We start from the raw sequence: 25,325 nt of genomic DNA, 5'->3' as shown, positions 1-25,325 counted from the left end.
TAGCACATGGATGACTGAAGAAAGCCCAAGAGCAGCAATATGTTTTGAAGTCCCATGGGGAGGAAAACAGACTAAGCAACCCAACAAAGGTGGGCTGGACATTTCAGCAGAGCTCATATGCCACACACAACCAAAACCCTCCTCATACCTTCCTATGAAGACACCAGCTCATTCCAGTTATTTTCTATACAATTCTGATACAAGAGCACTTTTTACTTTAACATTTTAAAACACAATATATAAATATTTATACTTTATATTATTAATATTTTTTTAACTAGTAAACACAAATAAAACGTGCCAAAAAAAGCTTTAGCTAGGCTACTGGTGACATACACTTACAGACTGTTCCACCTCGTTTGTACATCTCGTTTTAAAGTGTTTATGAGGCATTTGCAGTTCAGTTTGAATATCATCCAAGAGAACACGCAAGGGGTGAATGCTTATAATGTCCCACAATATTCCTCCCACTGGAGTCACTTGCACTACGATAGCAGCCCCTCATGTATCACAACCTGTAGGGAGTGCGCTAAACAGCTAAGCTAGCTTGGCTATTGCTTTTTCCCAAATAACTCATATTGCATGCACTTTGTTTAGCAGGATTTTCCATCTGTCAAAATTTTGATTTTACAAACACTGCAAATAGCTGTGCTACTAGCTGTTAAAGGGTAAATTTCCTTCGGGATTAATATGCATGCATGCATGCATCTATGCATCCACCCATCTATATACTTCCATATCGTCACCCTCTTATCTGATGCTCTTACTCTTCGCAGTACGCGGAGTGTATGTGCATGACGTCACAGCAGGCGCAAGTCACTGTGCTCACAGTTAGCAGCGTTAACGTTCAGCTTGAATGCTGCAAAAAAACACATCTAGAATGGGAAATAGCTGTCGTGTGATTGATCGTACAAATAGATTTAACAAGAAATACGAGTTCTCTTTAGAGACAGCCAAAAACTAAATAACTAAAGTATCGGACGTGGATCGGTCACGTATGGCTGATACCTGATCTGTCACATACTGTAGGTCTGGATTGGCACCGATATCGATTCAAATATTAGATCGGTGCATCCCTCGAAAATATACAGCTCTGGGGGGGGAAAAAAGACCGTTATTATATTTTAAATCTGTATTTTTAAATCTGATTTAACCCTGATTTTGCTGGCAGGCGGCTACACTGTGAGGACGCTGCTTCCAGGCTCAAAGTTTATAATACAGCAGTACACAAGAACAAGGTGAAGCCAGAGACACAGGTAATAACCAAAAACCAGCCAGGTAGAGGGCAGAATGCCAGAGATGACTGTCAACCTTCTAAAAGAATGGAAAACATTAGGTGGTGTGAAGTGCACTGCTAGGACAAGTTTGTATCAGGCTCCCAGAAGCAGGACTGAAGACCCATAAAGCAAGGAAGAAGCCCTTAATCAATGACAAGCAAGGATGACCCAGGCTGGAGCTTGCAAATAAAGTATATTTTACAAAGACACATACCCATAAATTGAGAAATGAGTGAAACTGAAAAATTTGCTGTGGACTTAATTTTCTTCCCTAGAGTTATATACTTGTTTATGTACATAGTACAAGCATAAGTTAAGTAGAACAGATCATGGATTTTAAAATTCTTCAGTTCTGAGAGATCATGTTTACTTGTTTTAAACTTGGGCTAAGGTTAAATTTTCAGACTTTCTATAACTTAAGTTTGACAAACTGACAGGCATACAAACTAGTACACGTTATTGGTGTCCATTTAAATTTTTGACCATATAAAATTCTTCATCAGCTAATATTGTTGGTCATCACAATTTTTATGACCTCTATCAGAGACAAAATGTTCATTTTGGTTCAGCCTGATCACAGAGTTTGCTACTAGATCCTCAACAGGGGCTGGATGGGGCAGAGGAAGACAAAAAAAATTAATTAAATTAGCGATTTTATAGAATCATCCTGAAACACCTCCAGTCCACAACTTTTACACAGACTGCAGCACATATTTCAACACTTGAAAAACATCACAAGTAAACCATTCCAATCTTTTTTTTTTCCCATAGGTAAAGTACTGACTACTGTATGGGAATGTATGTGTCATTTATTTTGCAAGCTGAATTGGATTAACACAGCAATCAGGCAGGGTGAAAAAAAGAATCAATGGGTGATGAAACTGAATGAAATACCAAAATGGTGGGTTGCACTAAAATCAATTCTCCATTCCCCAACATTTAGAGCACTAAGAGTTCAGAGTTATGGTTACCTACATTTGTTTACTAAGGCTTAGAAGTGAAACAAAAAAAATAAAATAAATAAAACACAACACACATGGCTTTCTAGGTGGTTTGTCATAATTTCCCAGTACCTCATGTTACTCATGGGCGACATCCTGCTAGAATGAAAACATAACGCCTGAATACAGATTTTACATGCACTCCCACAGCACTTTGCAGTATCCCACCCAAAATGCTACTTGATTCCACAAGGCTTTGGGATGTCCACAGCAACCATAATTTGGCAAGAAACCTCTGGATTTATTAAAAGCATTAAATAGGAACATACCTGCCACATATAACAAGCCGATAAAGCAATGATCTAGTCAGCAGGCCTACAAAAAAAAAAAAAAAAAAACTTATTTGTCCATTTCATCATGCTAATGGCAGGAGTCGTTATATTTTGCCACAGGCCAACAACTTTGAACTAATGTTATTTGTTTAAGGTCACCTCCTTAAATCAGGTTAAGGCCAGTCTTCTATGGCTGTACCGTAAAACATCTTGAACACTAGTCTCACTCCTTTCCACCCCTTGTCAATCCACTCAAACATGGTCCCACTTCCATCCAGTGCTGTTCATTTCAGCATGTCTAGATAATTATCTTTGTAATAATTCTGTCTGTCCAACTATGCCATATCCACCATTTACAATTGCAAATAAACTTAGTGGACAGGTTATCAAGGCATATCCATGGCTGGAAGGGCATCCAGAATGGGATGGCAAGAGGTGACATCCTTTCCTGCCATAGAGGTTGTCCATTCTTTCACCTCATTTGAGGGGGACTTTCAAGCACATATCTGAAATATTCGATACTGAGCAGCAGGGATAAGAATGAACACCTTTGAATCTGAAACCATGGTACTCCGTCAGAAAAGAATTGATTGCTCCTGTCACATGAGGGAGAGAGTGCGCCCATAGTGAAGGGGTTTAACTACCTTGGCTACATGTGACGTTAAGAATGAAAGCAAGTCATTTCGGTGGCAGCAGTTCTGTGGGTATTGAGCAGATACATAGAAGTGGGAGCCATGTCGTCAGACAAGGCTCTTGGTTTACAGATCAAAGTCCCTATTCACACCCAAATGAGCTTTAGATAATGACCAAACAAGGCTGTGAGCACAAGCAACCAGTATGAGGTTTCCCCACCATAGCATACCAGACCTTTCATGACAGTGGTGGTCGGCAAAAAGAAAGGACCTTAACAGAAGGATGCTCTTCCTTCAGATTGAGAAGAGGTACCGGAGGCAGTTAAGGCACCTCATTAGTGTGCTTATGAATAAGGGAGCTTGTCCCAAGCACATTTTACTTTGAGAACCTGGAGCAGACCCAGGACATGTCGGCAAGGATGATATCTCCCATCTGGCATGGAAATATCTGGGATCCCAAAACAAGAGTCTGTGGCCTTTTGAAGAGGTCTGGTCTGACATTCTTGGTATGCCAACTATGGCCAGGACAGGTAACATGAAGTGGATTCGGAGCAATTAATGTCCATGAGCAAATAAGCTTTGCATGGACCAAAATGTGTTAACGCAGTTAAAGTACAAGAACTAGACAATTTTTAGAAAATTAATTTAATGGACCCTTTTATAAAGAGGAGATTCATAAAAATGACCTGTTGGACATTAAGTATTTAAGAGAACAAAAGAACTACTTCAGATTTAGAGTGTAATTGGTTATCACTGGAGCTACACACCGATTAGAACCAGTATATACCCAGGTGGCTGAAACTAAGAGACAGGCCCAGCATGTTTCACTGTAGAATAAGCATACTTCTCTCTATATATCATGAAACCCTAGCAGAGATGTCAACATCAGAACCTACCTATGGGTAAATGTAGTTGACAGGTCCATACCTCCTAATGATGGGGAAGAAATTGCACAATCTACTGACTGATAAAATTGCTAGAATCTTTGATGTGTGTGAATTCGCATAAGAGATATGACAGCAGACTTATTTGCCTGTGTATGATTTTTCAAACATAAAATTTCCAATGAGAGAGCAATAAATAAAGATAGATAAAATAAACAAAATATAAGTACATAAAACCCACAGCTGAATAAATAAAAATTCAACAACATTTAAAAAATCCTGTGAGTAATGTATGGTCAAAGACCACAGAGTCAAATCTGAATTCAAAGGGTACCTTGTTAAAAGCTAACTAATCAGTACAATTCTGGCCAGCCAACATCATAGTCTGACCTGCAGTTTGATAGTAACTACCATCTACGGTGGACTTCTGAGCTTAAATATTCTCTTGTGACCACAGCAATGAAAAACATTGCTAAACTAAACAAACTATTTGCAAAAAATATTCTGCAGTCAAGCAGGTAAGATAAGATATTTAGTACTTAGGACTGAAACAGATAAACCTTGGTAAGCCACAGAATTTCATTTCTTCTACATATTTATCATTAAAGTTTAAAAGGATCACACAGACTTATACAAACCCTCCTGTGTTTGTTTACTTGTAATAAGTGTTGGCTGAGCATTATCATCAGGGATGGACAACTGGTAAGCATGTACGCATTCACATTTAATACGTACAATTGATTGTGGTAACAGTGTCAATGCATACTTATTTTATGTGCATTTGCGTTGATATGAAAACAATATAATGCATTTTAAATCTTTATATGCCAACAATACTTCATTTGCGGTATACAGGTATAAATGCAAGGTATTTTCTTGTCGCAGCAGGGGAAATGCACCTAAAATAAGTACGCATTCGCACTTTTACGAACAATCGATTGTCACTCGTATTATTTTTAAAGGTGAATGTATGCTTGCGTACCAGTTATGCTGATCCCTGATTGTTATAGCAGCACACTTGTTCAGACAAGGCATCCTGCAAGAATTCTGATTCTGCTGACCTAACACTTTTTCTAAACCTTTCACTTGTTCAAGCTCTAGGTGTACATCATCTACAGTACGAGATATTTAGAGAATTTAATGGAAAAAAAGGCCACAAATTAACTGGTGTTAAAAGAACGCCAGGCTCCAGATGCCCCTGCAATCCTGACCAGAATAAGCAGTTAGGAGATGGATGGGTGAAGGCCATTGAGCCTTAAGATGCAGGAATGTGCCAACATGGCAAAAGGTTCAGAGAAAGACATGGAGACCTCATGTGTCTTGGCAGTACAAAATCCATTGTGGGGTTTCAGAATGAACCCAAACTGCAAAGTATATCCTTGAGTGGGCAGAACAAGGCCCCCAAACAGAAAAATGCAGTAACTGGGAGAAAATGGTACCTAGTCAACCTGGAAGTGTTAGAACTGTATAAAACATAAAAAAAAATCAGGGGGAGAGCTGATCTTTAACCTTAAAGGTTTTGGCAAGGAAGGGGGTGGGGGGGGAGGAGGAAGAAAAAAAAGAAAAAAAAAAAAAACTGCACTACCACTTTGTGTCCATGGATTGCTAGTGCCATCTAGTGGTGGTTCTGTTCAATAACAACATTCAGCTAAATATTTTTAGATGAAGCCCAGGCAAAAAAATGAATGGTCCTTTACTCAGTTTTATGAGAACACAAAAGAATTATTAAATAACAGAATATCAACATACTGCAGTGTGTGAAAACTAGATCTGAATCATTGCATCTCTCCTACATGATCGTTTTAAATGACAGGGGTCTTCATTTTGTATTTTGCTGGTGAAGTCTCTCCAAGGGGCAATCCTATGATACCCAAAGCACAAACTGAAAGCTGCTCCCATGATCATTAGGATGTCAGGTTTCCATACAGAAAAAAGGGGAATCTCAAGAGCAGATGGTGTAACATCTTATACATCTGCTTCCTAAATGCCTCCAGGAGGCCATTCCTTGAAAATATCCTGGTATACATGAGCCCCTACACTAAGGAACATAAAAACACAAACCACACATGCTGTTCACACATAACACACGATGCAACTCATTTTCATTTGCAGATGACTAAGGACAGCGGCCTTAAGACATTGCTGTAGCAGTAATCACAGGTCATACAGACAGGCAGAAGGACAATTTCTATGACGAAATGCTGCTTGTTCTAGGCAAAAAAAAAAAAAAAGGACTAATTTCCACCTTAGAGTGTTTTATTACCCTCCTTACACTAAAAATATGGAGATTGAGAGTGTGTGTGTGTTGATATTGATGATATTGTGCCAGTTGAGTAGAGAGATTAAGATTATTCGATGCTGTCTCATACTCAAACTTAATTTGAACAAGAGAATACTCAGAAATGAACTATTGCTTGAAAATCATGGTCCGAACCACGGATTTGGAAATTGTTACACTATGAATTACACTAAAAGAATGGGAGAGAATGAAAACCAGAAGGGAGACAACCTAAATTTAAATTATTTTTAAGATTCACTCTGTAAAATGACAGCTGAAGCTTTTGGATGCATTAAATTTTCTATGCTACCACCTAGTTCGGCACAATAACATGCTACCCATCTTCATTTTCGTTAAACAGCAGCATGACACAAAACTGATTCCAGTACTAGCACTCGCCAAGCCCAGTGCGACCATCTCAGACTGGCTGAGTGTTTCAGGATTAGTGTTTCAGTCCCTAAGCAACAAACTGCATCCTATAAAATGTATACAATGAAATGAGAAAACAAGATGTCCAAAATCCAGGAGAAAGAACAAAACATTTCACTGCTCACTAAAAAATCTCTTCCGACCACATTTTCTCAGTGTTACCATGGTGAGTCCAATGGAGGCTCTCTGACCTCTGACCCCATGCAAACTAAGCAGATGAGATGAGATCACCAATGGCTCAAACAACGGACCAAGCGGCAGCCTGATGTAAGGAAGCAAGTCCCCGCGCAGCCCAAGAAGATGATATAATGGTCAAGATCATGGGATACATTATGCTCTCCAACTCCAGGCTGCTCCTGAAAAGTAGCCTGGTCTTATAGCATCAATGGAGCTTACCCATCTTGCTGATACTAAGCCTAAAATTCAGAGTCATTTTATACACTAAAATCTTCACATATGCAGAGGTACACCCACACAGACCACACAGAGAAATTGGGACAGCTTTGTACACAGGACTACAGGATTTGTTTACATGCCACGTCAATCTCTGTAGAAAAAGTTTTGGCATTCTGCCTAAGGGAGCCACAGTGTGTGCTGGTTTGTGCTTGATTGTTATTTTAAGAACAGGATTTAAGTTCACCTGGGGCTCTACTTGTACGTAAGTTGCAAACAGAAAGATAACCAAAAAAACCAAGAGATACTATGACTATGCTCCTCTGAAGCCCAAAAAGAGAACAGATGCCAAAGCAAAATGACAAAGCCTGCAAGGCAAGATAGAGACTTATCGATTACCAACAATCATTTAAGCATATTCTCAAATGTGTCAGACCTAAAACGGAACAAAAACACAGTTTCTCAAAAGCACTTTGCTTCAGGCAAGTGCTTTGCAGAAAGGGAGAATGGTTTAAAAAACGGGAAAGGCAGGGCCTTAGCACATTCAGATAGGCTGCCTAGTATGAGACAGGTATCCTTAATACAGCTTAACTCCTGCAAGGGTTTTCTTGGGTGAAAAATCTGATCATTTTTATGAAACATTGATAATTTACTCTGAATGTTGTCATTACACCAATGTACCAGATATATTCTCAATTACACACATTATACTTCAACTGTTAAATCAAATACCATGAATCATCGTTTTTTTCCTGTAACATAGAATTCCACAGCCATTACAACTGAAGTCACCACTGCAATTAAATGACAAGATAATAAAAAGAGAACTATCTAGTACATTTATATCCATTATATGCACACAAAGATCAACTATACTGCTGACAGGAACTCAAAAAGCAATCAGGTCCATCAGTCCATCAAAAACAAAAGCCAAACCACTTCACCTACTTTCGGAAAAAGATATTGGTTAATCCCATGATAAAAAAAATGAATAAGAATAATACTATATAATAATACTATAGTAATAGTACTACTATAGTACTTAGTTGTAGTAGTAGTAGCAACAGTAATAGTAGCACTAATAGTAAAATATGCTTCAAAATTCCAAATTGGGGGGAGGGGGTGAAAGTGTACAAGATCCAAATTAACCATTCACAGGTCATCTGTGCTGTCATTACAACATAGGGCTTCAAGTCAAGTTATAGAATGAAAATATCTTCAAGCCAGTCAGATGGAATACAAGGAACTTTATAGCGCACACCACACATTGTAAATGTGATCTTGTAAAACTTCTTATATGCTAGGAAGAGTTATTCTATGCTACTATGGTCATTGAACCTACATCCCTGCGTAATTAATTTAAAATGATTTCTGCTTTAAATAACCTCCATTAGAATAATTTGTCAGCTTATTTAACATTGCCCAGAATTTTCATAAATTGTTTAAGGAGCTGTATGATCTAAATGTTACACATTTAGAAAATAAGCTCTAAAACCCCCAAAAAACATACAAGGATAAGTACCGAATCCAAATAGAATTCTTAATTTGTTTTAAGCCCTTTGATACTATACGTTGTCATGGCTCAGAATTTGATTTGAGGCATGCATTTTCCAATGGGAAAAACTGGCAAATCCTACTGATAAATCAAATATCTAAAACAGACCAGATTAGTTATCAGAAAAATGCCTGATAATATCTGTCCTGTTTAGTGGGCTTAACAGAGTTGTCCGCTTCCCACCACCTGTCCATTAGCAGGTCTTGGCATGGGTCTGAAACGAGGGGGAGTAATCGCCCCTGTTACCACACGTTCAAGTTCACAAGAGAGTGTGGGCCTCCAGTCTGAAACGAACCAGTAGAACCTGTTAAAGTGCAGAGATCAGCCAGCACAAAATGAACCTCACTAGCCAGACATTTATCAATTCTTGTGTTTGATGAGCCCCTTTTCTGACTTAAGACAATTAGGATTAAGGATAACACAATATAGAGGGGGTTATTCCTGTAAATGACCGCTGCTGGAAACAGGATTAACATGAAAGCTGGAATAATTTTGACACTGTGTTTTAATCACTATGCTCTTCCTGTCTCCAGGTAAACATCCCTTGTTCTGCCACTACAATATATGCTATGAGTTTAACATGAAATTGACACACTCTCTAAATAGATTTACTGCAATTTGAAATCCGTTAATCTTTAGAAGAACCTATTCTTTCACAAATGTTCAGAACTTATATTAAATTCAATTTAAAATCAATAACACTGCATTTCAAATAAAATTGTTAAATCACATGCAACATGAAACAATGTACAATACAAGGACAAAAGTACTGGGACACCTGGCCATTATACTCACAGAAACATCTGAGACATCCCAATCTAAATATCGAACTGGTTCCCCCTTTGCAGATATAACAGCTGCCACTCTTCTGAAAAGGCTTTCCACAAGTTTATGGAGTGCATCTGTGGGGATTTCTGCTTATTCATCCGGAAGAGCATTTGTGAGGTCAGGCACTGATGTTGGACATGAAGGCCTGGTTTGCAATCTCTGTTCTCGTTCATCCCAAAGGTGTCCAATGGGGTTGAGGTTCAGGGCTCTGTGTGGGCCAGTCAAGTTCTTCCACAGCAAACTCACCAAACAATGTCTACATTGGAACTAAGGGGTCTAGCTAAACCCCTGCAAAATAACCCCATACCATTATTCCTCCTCCACCAAACTTTACAGCTGGTACAATGCAGTCAGGCAGGTAACATTCTCCTAGCATCCACCAAACCCAGACTAGGCCATCAGACTGCCAGACAGAGAAGCATGATTCATCACACCACTATAATACTTTATGTGGTCTGCCACTCCATGACTGACCTTGTTGTTCCTAAACACTTCCACATTGCAATAATACCACTTAGTTGACCATGGAATATCTAACAAGGAAGAAATTTCACAAACTGACTTATTGCAAAGGTGGCATCCTATGACAGAACCTCACTTGAATTCACCGAGCTCATCAGAACAAGCCATTCTTTCAGAAACGTTTGTAAACCTGACTGCATGACTAGGTGCTTCATTTTATACACACCTGTGGCAATGGGTCTGAATGAAACACCTGAATTCAATGATTGAAAAGTGTGTCCCAATGCATGTCCATATAGTGTACCTTTATATGTTTATGTAGAATCAAGCATTTTGTCAGTCTAGTCAATCTTCCTGCAAATTTTTGTGTTTAGATAGTTAAAACAAATACAGTGGTAAAAGTTCATTTTGCATCCCATCTTTAAGTCGTTCTTTTTCTTCCCCTCTGGTAAACTCGGAAAGAGCCAGCAATAGGAATTTACATTTGAACATCCATCCATCTTTATTCTGTTTTTCCTGGTGTGGGTCACAGCATATCTGAACACATATGTACTTAGCTTTCCAGAGCCTTTGCTGGCAAAACATCCACTCAGATTAAAATGTGTAAATTTCCCATATGTCGGTGTTAGTCGGAAGAGTTTAATTTGAAGATTTGGATATCATTACTACCACCTTGAATGCTTGGTGCGTTACTGAAAGAGTTTCGGGAGCGAGTTATAAACTGAATCCCTCCACACCCCCATGGCATAATTTTACTTTTTAGCCTGGTAGACAGCGATTTGAACATCCTCCATGGAGAGATAAAGGGATTTTTACATTTAGGGACATGTTCAATGGCTGTGGTCTTTGTACATTTTCTGATGTAAAAGACAGATTTGTTCTTCCTGCCATATCATATTTCCTGTACCTCAGACTTAGCTCAGCCATGAAGGCCTATGGGGTTCCCTAGGAAAGTCCACTTTCACACCCAATGATGGAATGGTTTGAGCCCCCAACCCACAAACGACATACCGTGTCATGCATCTTATAGGTAATGCAAGACAAATCCAGTTCCTCACTTCCAATAACATCAAAATGGAAGCGAGAACTGAAGTAGCTTGGAATAATGTACAGACTAATCTGCATAAGACCTTGAACAATCTAGCTCATCTTTGAATTCATTTTAAATGTATACACAGGGCAGATGCCAGACAATATCCCAGATAAAATGTGTAAGGTTGCCAACTCCTATTGCAACATATGCAATATTGATGCCATCATGTATAAATGGTTTAACCTGGCTTCTAAAATGGTGAGACAATAGTTACAGTTTTATTATGAGTTTATGATGAAAAATCTAATGCAGTGATGGAATAAATCTAAAACAGCTACTATCCGAGTTTGGAACGACAGTATTGACTCTTAAAGATCTGTTCTTGGATTTAAAAGATGCCCTCCATAATCCACTCTAGGTTTTCTTACTTACAATATCCCCATGTAGTGTGAACTTTCATTGCTATCCTAAAGCAATGCTGTTGCTTGATGATCACAAAAAAAGTGTAAGTATCTGTTTTTACACTAGAGGGCAGGCAAGCCCAACATTATTTCACAATAGATTGATGCGAAGTGTTTGACAGCTTGCAAGTGAGCTGATTCACTTGGGGAAAGTAGTACATAAGTTAGACTGTAATACATATTCATAAAACATTTACGTAAGATCCTTGAATACAAATTCAGAAGAAAAGTAAAACTTACAATAAGTGCCATTACTAACATAAAGGGTTCCAAGCCAGTTCTCAAAGAAACACTTTGAAATGACTGCACAGATTCACAATCACCAATCAGACACTGAGGAAAAGTCTGAGGAAAAATTTGCAGCAAAGCAATTCTCACAAGCACGTTTTAAATTTGTGGAGAGGATTTAAAACCACCCCGATCTGAAACCCAGAGCCCTAAAACAGGATACACTTCATGCATCTGTGAAGAAATGGTCCTTAAGACAGCAAATCCATAGCAACAGGGTACACGTCACCACCAGATGTTTCGAGATACAGTACTTGAAGCACTAACCCCAAGAACCTCATCAAGGAAGATATCATTTAGATATGCTCCAATTGATCAGCAGCTGAATTTCAGACTTAATTACTTGAATTCAATTCAACTTTGACCGATCTCAAATACCGATATTGTGGATGATGTACAATGTGCATTAATGACTTATAATGTGTGCATGAAGTTTCAAACACAGCAGCAGCACTGTGTCATCTCCAGTCTGGCAGTTTTACCAGATAGCAAATCATTCATCTTTAATAGAGATTTGCAACATATGTGCAAAAGAAGTTGCTCACGGAGGATCCAAACACCACAAACCTCATTAGACCTTTGTGTCTTCACTGAGAAGAGTAACATGAGAAATACTGTACACTGTAAGTGTCCAAGTTTATCCGTGTGCTCTGTGTAGAGTAGAGAGAGGGGTTGTTCAGTGCAGCTGCACAAATTTTGGATAACAGGAATATGCTCTTTCCAAAAATGCAGAGATGGAATTTTTTTAAAGAAAAATAAGCATCTTCCTTTCTTGTAAAATGTGTGATTTTACCCTGTGATTGGCGAGCGGTATCACCAGATTCTGATTCCACTGATCAGCCGCAAAAGCCCTGATCAGAGCATCCCTAGCATCGTTGAAAAACTAGCATGTCGCTGCCTATCTCTACCAGGCTTATCACACAAGTTCCAGATTATTCACTCATAAAAACCTAGCTTTAATTTTATTTAAAGCAAACAGTGCAAATGTAAACTTACAAGGCAAAGCTTATCTGCCATCATCTCCCAGGCTACATATAATTCCAGCAATTGTATCCCACATTTCCTTCAGGAAATTCTGCAATGAAGAACCATTTCCAACACATACATGAATAGCTTTTTTTCCCCTTCTTTCTCAAATGAGACTTACCAGCATTCACTATGGCATCAACTTCAAGGACGGTGATATCGCCTTTATAGAGAGAGACTTTGTCACTCAGCAAGTTTGACTGTAAATCCTGTTCCACTGATTCCTCTTTACCTGGAGAAGCAGAATATTAACCATAAATATTACATGCACACAAAACACAACAATATAAAATTTAAAAATTAGCTACAGGTAGGCTTGGGACATTTTATACAATACTGGCTTAGCCAAAAGGAAACAAAGCATGTTTCAAACCCATGATAATATCCAGATTTTATAAAAACATGCTAAATTCTGGCTAGCGATTGTGTACACTTCCTGTGATAGTGTGAGCTGGCACTACCATAGCATTGTCTGGGCTGGGGCCACACAACCTGGCAGCAACTTTGTTGTGAGAATTTGTTGATGCACCAGAGAGAAACACAAGAGCTGGCTTGGCAGGTGGCTTTCTGGCAGGACTGCTTTGGCGGACTGAAGTGTTCATATCACACCTCACAGGCAGCTAATATGTAGGTATTCATATTAAAAGGACTACATTAGTTGTATGAAAACTCATTAAAGAGGAAATGCTGATCTCCTACAAACCAAATTGCCACATAGAACAAGAAGTCACACGCAATATGCACACACCTCAGAATGAAAGTGATGTGTCATGGGCTGAAAACAATATAGGTCAAGCTGCGGAAAGAAGAATCATGAAACCAAAATGATACTGGCAAAGGTCAAAAATATTTGATTCTTATTTGAATGTATCTCTGGCTTGACAAAAATTGTTCAAGAGGTTTTTGTTCCCCCAAAAGCTGGCTTTCAAAAATCATCCAACAATCTGTCAACGCCTGGACTGTTTTTAAAAGAACACATTGTACAATAAAAAAAAAAAAAAAAAAAAAAAAGTTAAATCAGCAAATTGTTTTAAATAAATATATTACCACTTGGTTTTATATAATGCTATGGGCCAATACATTTTAAGTGGTTTGCAGAATATTACGACTCTCACAACTGTCATATCACTCAGTAGTGCCAAAACACACACAGTCTAATGACACATGCATAGCAGAACAGAAAATTGCAGAGAGATGTATATGAGCCACATGCTCATTACATCAGAGGAAACACAGAAGTGGCCATTTAAATATAAAATGAAGAAGATTCCCTCAGTGGATTATATATAATTACAGTTCACATGGTTTGTGCTTTTATGCGTGTTCATGTTTTTGAGTCTACTTTAGATGTTTCAATGTTTAAAAAAATAAAATATAGTGCACACCACTCCAGCTGGAATAATTCAACACCAAATATACCGAAAGGTGAAGCTTGATCATCGCTGTTGAGTTTTACAGGACAAGCTGCTTCACCCTTGAACAAACAGACCAACATCAGGCACATCAGACTTTGACTGATTGCTCAATCCTCAGCTCATGTCTGAAGGGCATCTTCCGAGAAGGATCCTGCAACGTCTACATATCTGATTCAAGGCAAAGCCTTGATGTACAACATCAGAGTGAGAAGCAGGACACGACAGGGATTCCTTTGAACTTACATATTCCAGGTGACAGAGTGATCATTATGCATGTGCCATTAGCAGCAGCCATTCATATCAAAACACAGTCTCAGTCTCATAAAAGGTCATTGACTAACCCATTAACCTATAACAAGACTATCATGAACTACTGAAAGCATGTGCATACAATGCAAACACATTATACAGCTTTAAAAGTTATAATGCATTATATCTTTGATCTCAATAACAAGCAATATTTTTATGGCCAAAGATTTAAGAGACCTATAAAATACCTGCCTTGTTGTAAACATGCGAGTTTAGGTTGTAACGTTGAACAGAATCCTAGAATGCAAAGCTAAAATCAAAACATTGTTAGCTTCTTACAGAGAAAGACATAGGATAAAAAAAATATTGTAATCTGCAGTACATGTTATGTTTTATTGAAGGCTTACGCCATAAAATCTTAACTTTCATGTTAAGTGCACTTTCAGTAGTTGTCAGGCTTCTGCTTCTAGACCATTTCCCAAATAGGCTTTAGATTTTAAATTGATCCCGTGGTCAGAAGTAAATTCTGTCAAGCCACCTATTAAGTATCTGCGATGTGCATGTAGTATATGCCAAGGTGTGCCATTAAATAAGTAATCTTATAACATCCTGCTACAATGCCTGCTTGTCTTTTTTCCATTTGTGCATCTAGCCTTTTAGAAAGAACTGAAATTCCACTTGCACACTGGATATAAGAAGTCTGCACACCCCTGCCAAAATGTCAGGTTTTTGAGATAAAAAAAAAAAAAGTGGGAAAAAAATTAAACCAAGACAAATCACATCAGAACTTACTCCACCTTTATTCCAAAACTGCAGCCTATACAAAGAAAGTGGAAAAAACAGAACTGTTTAGCGAAAAAAGGAAGTCACACAAAAACCTGTTTGCGTTTTTAGTTGCATTAGTAGTGTTTGAGCGCTCTTCCTTGCAAAAATTTTCCAGACCTGTCAAATTGCGAGGGCATCTCCTATGCACAGGTCACCCCACAGATTTTCAGCTGGATTGAGAGCTGGGCTGGGCTGGGCCATTTCAGAACATTGACCCTCTCTTAGTAAAGGCGTTGTTTTGTTGATTTAGATGTATGCTTGGTGTTATGCTGAAAGGTGAAATTCCTATTCATCATCAGCTTCCTAGCAGATGCTTGAAGGTTTTGTGCCAAAATAGACTTATAATTGGAGCTATTCATTATTGCATCCAACTTGACTTAAGCCCTAGTTCCAGCAGAAGAAAAGCAGCACCAAAGCACAATGCAGTCCCCACCATGCTTCACTGTAGGTGTGGTGTTCTTTTGATAATATGCCAAGTTGTTTTTGCGTCAAACATGTCTTTTGGAATTATAGTCAAAAAGTTCAACCTTGGTCTCAGACCATAGCACATTTTTCCACATGGTTGTAGGAGACTGGATATACCTCACTGCAAGGTTCAGCTGGGGCTGGATGTTTCTCTTTGTTAGAAAAGGCTTGTGTCTTACTAACCTACCCTACAACCCAGACACATGAAGAATACAAGAGACTAACACATGTAAGGAACACCCAGTACTTTCCAGGAAATCTTGCAGCTCCTTTAATGTTGCTGTAGGCCTCTTGGTGGCTTCCCTGACCAGCTTATTTCTTCTTATCTGACCATAGTTACTTGCAAGGAGTATTTTTCTTGGAAATTAATAATCTGCATATCACAAGTTAAAGCTTTAAATTGATAGTAAAATATTTGTTATAAGCAAATGTATTTGTTTTTGTGTAGAACAATTGACATCTAAACTTTTGTGATCTTAAAATGTTTCACAAAATAGCTAAAAAAAACACAAAACCAGGTAAACTGTTTTTATAGCTTTATAGCAGGTAACCCACAATAAACAATCAATTTGTATTATAAGATGTATGTTTTTGCTCAGTTTTTGTCTTTTTCATCTCCATAACTGTTGCCCTGGGTTTCATGAAATACTTCAGTTATCCCAGAGGCAAAAATTTAAGTCTGTCTTCCAACTAATTCTGGTGACATTAGTTTCCTCTAATTATTAAAATTAGCTTGTGAGAATGACCTATATACTCCACTTTGTCTTAACTCTACAATAATTTAGTGATTAAACGTGTAAATATTTCTGATTGTAAGTTTAACTGTCAGGTATGACTAATCACAGAAAACTGTGCCTTTATTTTTTTTATTTTGTTTCCCCCCCCAAACAAAAACTGCTCCACAAAGGTCAAATTAACTTGGTTGTTGAAAATGTTTCTGGGGATTGTTCCTCCACGGACATGTCATACAAGGTGAGTTTAACGTATCCATCCCACACTGTAAAGATTCTCCAAACTACAGACTTGTTTCTCATTAGTGTTTTTCATTACCTATCACGCATCATTACTGGAAGAAGGGAAGGTAAGAAGCTGGGGTGGCCAATATGGGCAAAGTGTCATATCACAGTATATTTGGTTATAATCATGATCCATGATATGTCTGTAGTAATGTTAATTATCCATTTAGAAAATATAGGAATCGATGAATAATGATATGGAAATCAAATTCCCCAGCTGTGTATCTGACTTAAACAAAAACAGATTAGACTGTTTTTCTTCTCTCCACTGTTCATACTGAAAGCCAAATTACCCTCTGTATGGGGGTCTCAGTCAGAATTTTGGTGGCAAGAACACAGGAAACTGGGGGGGTGCTTAGAGAGCCTATGACTTTTTTACCTATATTGTGTAAGCCAATGATAAAGCTTATAGAAGAGGAGGATAGTTCAGGTCCTCTGTATATTCTGACTTTCACTGGTTATACTCAACTGCTCAGAGGAAACAAAAGCTTGGTCTGGATTTTTACTTTCAGGACATGAACTATCCACTTTCAGCCTGTAGGCCATTTCTCTTACAGACACCAAAGAACCTAAATGCATCATACAAACATAGTTCTATGGATTTGCATTAATTGTTACCGAGGACCGCAATAGCTGTGATTAATATTTATAATGCCAGGAAATGTACTTTAGCTGACCACAGCAAGTACTTATCTTAAGCCTGTGTGACCAATATGACTTTATTCAAACCACACAGAACTAGTCTGTATGAAGTAACTCCATTAAAAAGAAAGTCTTTGATTGGGACACACTTTACCTTTACTCCTCTCATGCTTTGTCCAAGTGAGAATGTCCTCCAGAGGCACATGGCTGCCTTTATACTCCTTGCGTCTTTCTTCCAGTCCCAGATCTAGTAATCGTGCTGCAGAATTATTTAGATGGAAACACAGAAATAAAGGCTATGTTAATGCTTACAGTTTCCATAATACTTAAACCAGACACAACATAAAAGCGACCCTAGAACCTAAAGATTTTAGCACAGAATTACAAGTCCTCCACTTTCAGCAAGAAAAGGACAATGTGAATAGGGACATGACAGGGATTTCTGCTATGAGACTTTTAAAAAAAAAAAAAAAAAAATCAGCCAGAGGCAGATTAAAAAGTCCTTCACTATTTTTTTTTTGCTGATACCACAATCTATATGATTTACATATTTAAATCCTACCCATTTATAACACTGGCTATTTACAGTACCTCAGGTTACAATAATGTTAATATGTTTTTCAAGGGTACATGAGCAGATGGTCACCGTCTCCTCCAGCACCATGATAAAAGTATTAGCCAACGAATAATTCAGCGTGATGACTCCTTGTGAAAAAGTATGCGCTTTAAAAACATCTATATGCAGATATCCACCTCATATAGCACCAGTTATTAAATTAAAATATGACACATTGCTGTGTAGCTGAGTTACGAAAGTCCAATCTTGCCAGGATAAATCATTACACTACAGAACTGATAAAGTAGTTAAAGCGCAAAGAAAATAAAACACAACTTAACGATTACATTCAAGTCAAGCATCTAGTTTCAAATTTAAGATGTTTATTGTATTAAATATCCAAGTTTACTAAATTCAATATTTTTTTATTCTATTTGCTATTCCTTTATTTTACTTTACTCGTTTTACTTACTAAAATAAATTAATAAGAATGAGAGCAACTCAAAATGAAAGAGAACCTAAACCCAAACATGCAGTAGCTATTTAACCTGTTTTCAACATTCAAGTTTTACATTGTAATGCTCCAAGTCACCTCTAGGTGTCATCAGATACTCTTATTCTGGGACAACTACGATGTGGCCAGTTTAGGCTGGTGCAACGCGAGTTTCCCGATTTTCTCAATGTGCTAAGGCAATTATTAGAATTCTGCTGAAATATGCAACAAACTAAACCATATGCTCATCTGTTAGATAGGGGGCACAATTACAATTACATCTCGTGACTAAAGGCTAAAACGGTCTAGCGAATATAGCTGTCCATTTGTAAAAATAAATTATTCTTGATAAAAGGCACATTTTACACTAAAGACATCAATAGTATTGATAAAGAAAACAGAGTTGCTAAATTTTAGGTTTAACCATCAATACGCTACTTCCTATTTAATGTGCTTATTTGTTTATATAACAAACTAACGTCGTCACCATGAAACAAGTAGAGGCAATTAATTTTAAAAAATATTTAGTTAAATGTAAACGGTGGGTCAATTAGTAATTCTAGTAGTGTGGCGGAGTAACATAATTGGTGAAACGTGATCCATAGGCTTCAAATTCGGCCTATTTGAATAAAAGGTAAATAACGGTTAATACGACCTCGACTATTTTCACACAGAGTTTATAAATTTTACTTCCACTGCACTCACCTAACACCAAATGGGTTGTTTTATAAAGTACTCCCTGAAAGGTTTAGAGTGTGCCGAAGGACGAGCAGTACACTTAAAAGCCGGTTCTGCCAAAACGGAGAGCTGCCCACACATAAGGGCCACCGAGCTCACCCGACAGACGCGGCGCGAGGACACGCTCAGGTCGCTCACGAGGAAACCGCGCCTGCAGCACGTGGTACGGCTGGTAGTGATATTCCTACCACAATCACTGAGAGCAGTTTGGTGTCATTTCCCCAAGCAGTTAACGGTCATTTAGCCACAGTTATGTACATTCTGGAGGGCATGGCAATAACTTTTGTTAAAGCCAACCCTGAAAACGTGTTACTTCGAGAATCACTTCACCAACTTCCTAATGAAATTACAGCTATAAACGGTTATGTTCATGTGAACGGACTTTCATTTTTGTATGACGGAGGAGACACAGCAGACCTCTGGTTAAAGTAACTCAGTCAAATGTACCAAAATAAAAGGTAAAGGTATGTCTTTAAAAGTACATCACTGGAACTTTTTTGGTTTGCATTTTCAGCCTCTGGTCAAAGCTTCTTTACAAATGCTGGAAGACAGTTGTGTAAAATTCAAGCATGTGCTGAAATCATGGAGTAGGAGTCTTAATACAAATAAGTCCGTGTTGCTCTTATGGATGAGATGTTTCATAATTTGAGTCTCATGAGAGGCTGAAAAACTTTTTGCCATTATGATGACAACTTAGAGGCCCAGAAAGAGCCTGTCATGCTTAAGTCTCTTTGCTAGTGTGCAGAAATTCTGTGCAGTATTATTTACATGCAGACGTCTCTTCACACTCCTTGAAACAAAGTATTGCTACTCTTTGCCGTTATTTTATCTGCATTTGTTCAGTCACTGGCCAAAAAGTGACAAGCATGCGATCTGTGCTGAGCTCCAACTCACTATGGGGTCACCACCAGCACAGGAGGGACACCAAGTTCCCCACATCGCCCCACTCCCCCCAGCCAACAGGAAGCATGCCACCATCTGTGCCACCACAGCCACAGCCATTGGCCAGGGATGGACGCTAAGCTGTAATTATCCACTGGAAGCCACAGCTGGGGCTGGGAGATACTCAACATGAAAATCCCAGCCTCTTTTGCAACAGGTGTAGAAAGTTGTCGATGGCAGGGATTATGTTATTATTCTAGTTTGATACGCAATTCAAAGAAAAACAAGGATGTAAATTAGCTAGAATTTGGAATGCATGCATTGCAATGCTTAGTGTGCTCCTTCATATTCCATACGGCAAATTCCAAGAGCGTTATACTGTCAAATCTACAGCTTTTTGTGGACACATCGTGGAGCACCAGCTCAGCAAGATGAGCAAGAGATGGAACAAGTAAGAGAAGGGGGAAAAGAAAAATCGATGTCTGGACTATATCCAAATATAGACACAAACACAGAGCCTGTTGCATTACAGCTGCATCAGCAGCAAAGATGTGCAGAAGCAGAAGAATTTCTCTGCCTTATGGTATTGTTGCAATTAATTTAACATGATTTTTTTAAGCACACGTGCAACTTTTTGGGTTATTAGACCATTTCCCAGGCTAGGGAGCTGTAGTACATTCGTACTCCAGACTACAGAAATGCAATTATACTTTGGCCAACTGACCTGTGCTATGGGCACCTTATACAAATGTTAAATCAAGAACAGAAGGTTAACTACTGTTAATATCCAGCTATAAAAATATTCATAATTCTATACATTTACAGGATGCATGCAAGTTACTTTTCCTAAGTACATTGATAAATAAATGAGTCAGGCCAAAACACCAAAAACCAAGGCTACCATGCTTGTAGAAAACATTAACATGAGATATACACATCTATATATCACGATACTGAATTAATCTGGTTTGCAGAGGATACATTTGGCTAAGAGGCACGAACTACTTTCAGTACAAATGAAATAATTTGGAGACTGACTTAAGTTAATAGATGCCTTGGCTTAGCAAAACTTGGCCCAATGAAAAAGCTAAACTTCTGACAAGTATTCAACAGGTTTGTTCGTCTAATCATCATTATCTGAAACACCTGTTTTGGGTAGATTTTTTTAGTTAACACAAATAAACAGCCGTACTACTATGAAACAATAAAAAGTAAATTTACAAAAAGGGGTTGGGTAAGTCACTTTATAGTTTATATATATGTGTGTGTGGCACCACTGCATGAACATTTGCAGACTTTGCTAGTTTTCTTTTGAAGCCATTAAGAATTCCTCACTTTTGCGCATATATCATGAATCATCCTTTACAATCTGCAGCTCACGGTATTTGCCCTAATGGCACCTGACAGCGTTACACCACAAACCAGTCAATATCCCCCCCTCCCCCAGTGGATACCATTGTCATTCTAACAGGTGAACTTGGGCAAAATCTTACGTGGCCTAGACCGCTATAGTACTGTTTGAAATCGAACAGCTGAATGAAATTAAGCGAATCAGTGTGGGTCGTCTACGTGCTGTAAATGGCTTCAGTGCGTGGTAACTCTGTTTTTTGGCAGCCTTTGGTTGCTACTATTCTGGAAGCAGATTGAGGCATACCGCTTTTGCATCGGTATCTGTACATTATGCAGCTAGTGTACTTTCCGGATACATAGCTTTTGCATAAGAGCACGACCAAGTCTGCTTAAATTGCATTAAGTGTACCAACGCTGCGGCTATTTGCGGAGGACACTCAAATTTAGGGACCTATACATTGATACAATGTAATGACAGTGTAAATACTCCTCACCCATACACCAAAACGCTTACCTTTCTCAGCACTCCAGTCCTTTTTCTTTTTGCTCATGTTGCCGTGATGGTTGGGCTTCAAGGTATTGTTTTTTGAGTGTATCAACCCCAGGCTCACTGCGAGTGTGTTCGGAAACTCGGAGAAAGTGAAACAGCTCCTGGACGAAATGTCTCACCTGAGAAGCTGTCAAAATATACTAGGCACCAAGACCAGTCAGTCTAGCTTGATTTGTTCGTGCATCACACCCCGCGTTCTGCGCTTGGTGATTGGTCATTAAAGACCAGGAAGTAAAACATGATTGGTGTTTCTTATATTGCAATCAAACTGCAGGCACGCGGTTCGTGATATATGGTAGGTTGAGCGCAGTGGTGGCTGTCCTAAGCGTGTGGGGTGGTAGTGTAGCAACTGAACTTGAGATTAGGGGGTGCTGTAGGAAGAAGCCGGCAATTCCAGGATATGGAATGCGTTGCTCCAGATAGCTAACGTTATTTTATGGTGCTTATGTCCGTTTTTAAGGGTAAATGAAAACGGGGTATGAATTTGGTTTTTGTGTAATCATTTATGCTCTCTAGTTCTTTTGGGGCAATAATAAACATATTTCTAAGGCATGTGAGATATGAAGGGAGTGAATTTAAGCTCCAAATGCAGGCGTAATTTCAGTGTTTTCGTCTGGAAGGTGCATCTAACCTACCCATTTGCTGTGCCCAGAAGTGCGTGAGAGTCGATTTAGTTGAAGTGAAACCTAAATGTACCCATACCCACCCCACCCAACAAGTAGTCACTAATGTGACTGCTTCCATTAAAATTACTACGTTATTTGGTAAACAGCGGTAATTTACATAATTAACCACAAAGAAAACACAGCACCGCAAGCGTTTTTTTTCCATGCAGTAAATGTAACTAAACTAAAAAAGCTAGATAATACAATGACATTTAGCATAAATTAAATATAGAGAAAATAAACACTGTGGTTAACCAAATACTGTCCTCAACTACGCAAAGGACTTAATTTTTTGTTCTTAAAAGTGATTGTTTATCACTGTATATCAATGTTTTCATTTTGTTTGTAGATGTTCACAAACAACGGGCAGTTCACAAGCAACTGTTATAGTTAACTAAATTAACCTCATTCACATCATTCATATGTGATTTAAAAATAATGCATTCACTGTTGCATCAACTAAATTGAAAAATGAAATTCAGACTTTGAAAAGGCTTTATTATACAGATTTAAAAATGTGCACCTACTGTACCTGCATCAAAGTATTGATTGCTTGTGACTAAACTTGTATTTTTTTCCAATTCTTCATAATTTGGCAATTAAAACTGTATCCCATTGCTGTGAGATGATACATTTCATGCTGCAAATCTCAAGTGATCTCCCACTCAAAATATATCATGCATATGCAGAAACAGATAAGTCCAACAGCATGGCAATATCTGGCAGTATAATACACATTTACACACGTTTCATATTTTCAAAATTACAAATCAGTTGTTAGGAGTTAATTTAGTTGCATTTTCTGATGCAGATATATACAATCACACTATGATTTTAGTGATTTTTGCTATTATACATCTATCTATCTATCTATCTATCTAATGTTGTTTGTTTGAGCTATAGTTTTGCACATAAAGCTCTATCCATACAATTTTAAGTCTTCTAAAGAAACTTTGCATCAACTAAAGAAGTTATGTGGAATTAAAAGTAACAGTATATTCAAAGAAGCTTCTAGTCACTATATATTTCTTGTATGTATCTATTGAAAAATTGCAATTGAGTTGGTGTTGGCATTGTGCCTTAATGATTAGCATTGTAGCCTTACACCTTTCACTTTATATGGGTGTGGAGCTTTTCAACTGATTTCCTCTATTCCAGCTTTTTCTTTTAGTCCAATGACATGCAGTTAGGAGGATTGGGGACGTTTGTGTACCCTGCCATGGACTGCCATCCTGTCCAGAGTGCCCCTCTCCTCACACCCGGGGCTTCCTGGATAGACTCCAAGCCCACTGTGGCCTCATATTGGATAAGCAGCTTTGGAAGATGGATAGTTATTCAGGAACACGTGACTCATGAACATTTTCTCGCTGGTTCAAATCCCAGAAGGGGAACTTGTGCACTTGATTAGGTAACAGAATGCAACACAAGCGTCTGACAAATGAATAACGTCAATATGATGCTATGTAAATAAGTAAGTCTGTGACTTTGGCAGATACCACACATTTCATTTCTACAATCCAGGGTGTAATGGCTGTGCTCCAAACCCATTTGAATTTATCTTGTATCATCAAGGTGTGATGTATGCTAGGTCTTAAACTCCATACTTTGTGCCTAAGGAACTGAATATTATTGCGCAAATATTGCTTGTCATCATAATCACACAAGTGCCAATAAAGGTGTAGCCAAAAAAATGTGAATGTCCTTTTTACTTTCACTTTGTTCCTGCCGCATATTTCAAGAGCATAACCTTGTATTGCTTCTTTCAATGCATACCTTCAAGATCTCATGTGTTTTCACAATTTCGAAATTATAATTTAGGCCAAAACAGAGAACAGATTTCAGCATAAACTTTTCATAAACGGCCCTGGAACGCAGCGTGCTTTGACCAGGCCCCGTCTGGCATCCATTTGATGTTGCTAGTGCATTTACATCAATGCATCAGCATACCTGCAACGCTATCAGGACCACCGTCTCTCATGTTGAACTGCCTTTAAAAAATACGCATAGAGCACTGTGTATTGTTTACTATTTTAGAATTCATTTTAAAGGCTGCAAAAATAGTCTGCATACATAGAAATGAAACAACAGTTCAATGTTCTATAATATAACCTGATACAGTCCTTTTTTAAACCTGTACTACAAAGTCAACATCCGTCAACAAGCATTCTTATAGATTTATAAGTAGTGATAAAAAAAAAAGAGGTCAAGTGTTCATTCACCAGTTTATAAGATTTTTTCCCCCCCCAGAATTCTATGCTTTCTCTGGGTGCATTTTGGTCTGAATGGTCAACACATTTGGCTGTCATCTGGTGTGCCGGGGAATTATCCAGTCCCATCTGCTCCCAAATCCATGAATGTCAAATTCTGTCGGCAGCCTGCAGAATTCCAGCCTCTCCATTTCAAATGAAAGGTGTAGGGCACCATGACCGAGGACATTTAGTGTATGAAAAGTAATGCAGTGCTTATTATTACTATTATTATTTTTTGCGAGAAGCTTTGGCAACTCTGGGTAGTGTTGGCTTATTTTTGGGAAGGTGGGGGTGCTACGCGAGTGACTCAGCAGGCACGTTGCATCCGTGCAGAGAACAGGATGACCGCTGCATTCTGGAGCGCAGAGCAAAGGAAGAGGCCAGAATTGCACGAGGGCTCAACGGGGTGTG

The 25,325-nt window shown here is 38.4% G+C and overlaps 1 protein-coding gene across 2 annotated transcripts in view; it reads right to left on the bottom strand.

Annotated features, from left to right (window-relative positions):
* macrod2 (mono-ADP ribosylhydrolase 2) overlaps positions 1–22,179 on the bottom strand; it is a 429,071-nt gene extending 406,892 nt beyond the window's left edge. For both annotated transcript variants that reach the window (XM_072709500.1, XM_072709501.1), the window contains exons 1-3: positions 21,965–22,179; positions 17,586–17,690; positions 12,941–13,051 (exon numbers count right to left, since the gene is read on the bottom strand). In XM_072709500.1, coding sequence (XP_072565601.1) covers positions 12,941–13,051; positions 17,586–17,690; positions 21,965–22,001 — 253 coding nt within the window. In that variant the 5' untranslated portion in view covers positions 22,002–22,179. The remainder of the gene's footprint in view (positions 1–12,940; positions 13,052–17,585; positions 17,691–21,964) is intronic.
* Positions 22,180–25,325: the final 3,146 nt, after the last annotated feature.

Source organism: Paramormyrops kingsleyae, chromosome 3 (assembly GCF_048594095.1).
Source record: "Paramormyrops kingsleyae isolate MSU_618 chromosome 3, PKINGS_0.4, whole genome shotgun sequence".
Taxonomy (NCBI): Eukaryota; Metazoa; Chordata; class Actinopteri; order Osteoglossiformes; family Mormyridae; genus Paramormyrops; species Paramormyrops kingsleyae.
Note: the sequence above shows the minus strand (reverse complement) of the source record. Positions and strands in the feature narration are given on the sequence as shown.